The 717-nt window shown below is 31.2% G+C and overlaps 1 protein-coding gene across 1 annotated transcript in view; it reads left to right on the plus strand.

Moving 5' to 3' along the window:
* LOC119594652 (unconventional myosin-Va-like) overlaps positions 1–717 on the plus strand; it is a gene marked incomplete in the record, with an annotated part of 122,411 nt that overhangs the window by 115,955 nt on the left and 5,739 nt on the right. Inside the window, 1 exon segment of the mRNA XM_037943701.1 lies at positions 171–272. Within this exon segment, the coding sequence (XP_037799629.1) occupies positions 171–272 (102 nt within the window).

Genomic DNA, 717 nt, shown 5'->3' on the forward strand with positions numbered 1-717 from the left:
AGATGTTGGAAATTGGGATGATTAGGAAAATGCTTTTTATGAGTACAGGAACCATTATGAATATGTGCATTAAATTGTGTTATTGAGAATTCTTTACTCATATTTCAGTATAAAATATGTTTACCCTTTGATACATGGTGCATTAAACACTAAAATTATCTGGCACACAGAGAACAGCCAGTAACGTGAGCAACTTAAGTGGGGCAAGTGATGCGCCAACAGAATTGGTGCGTGATGATGCATCGGAATTCAACTCAATCATAGTCGATGATGTAAGTAGTAGTTTTATCTTGTTTTCTTTTGATCTCTCTTGATTGCACCACTGATTTTTGTATTCTGCAGTGGATAGTTTTTCATAATGTAATGCAGTGTTTATATTCTGTAACTGAGTGTAATTTATTATACTTTCTCTCTTTGTGTGTGTATAAAAGACTTAATCTTTGTTAAAGGAAGAAAATTATTCATTGCTAGAAATAAAGAGAATAGATTACTAAATTTATTGGAATTAAACTGATAGCTTTGTTTGATATTCAAAATCCTAAATTCAAGTGAATATCTGAAATATTTGTTTATTTTATGAATAGAGAGGTGTAACATCCATATTTATGTTGTATCAAATATTTTGAAAGCCAGAATATGCAGATTTGATTTTGCTTATGTGCTCGATCATAACAGTTTGATTAAGGCATTAGTCTGATTTAACCCATAGACAGCGGG

Source organism: Penaeus monodon, chromosome 34, assembly GCF_015228065.2.
Source record: "Penaeus monodon isolate SGIC_2016 chromosome 34, NSTDA_Pmon_1, whole genome shotgun sequence".
In the NCBI taxonomy this organism is placed as follows: Eukaryota; Metazoa; Arthropoda; class Malacostraca; order Decapoda; family Penaeidae; genus Penaeus; species Penaeus monodon.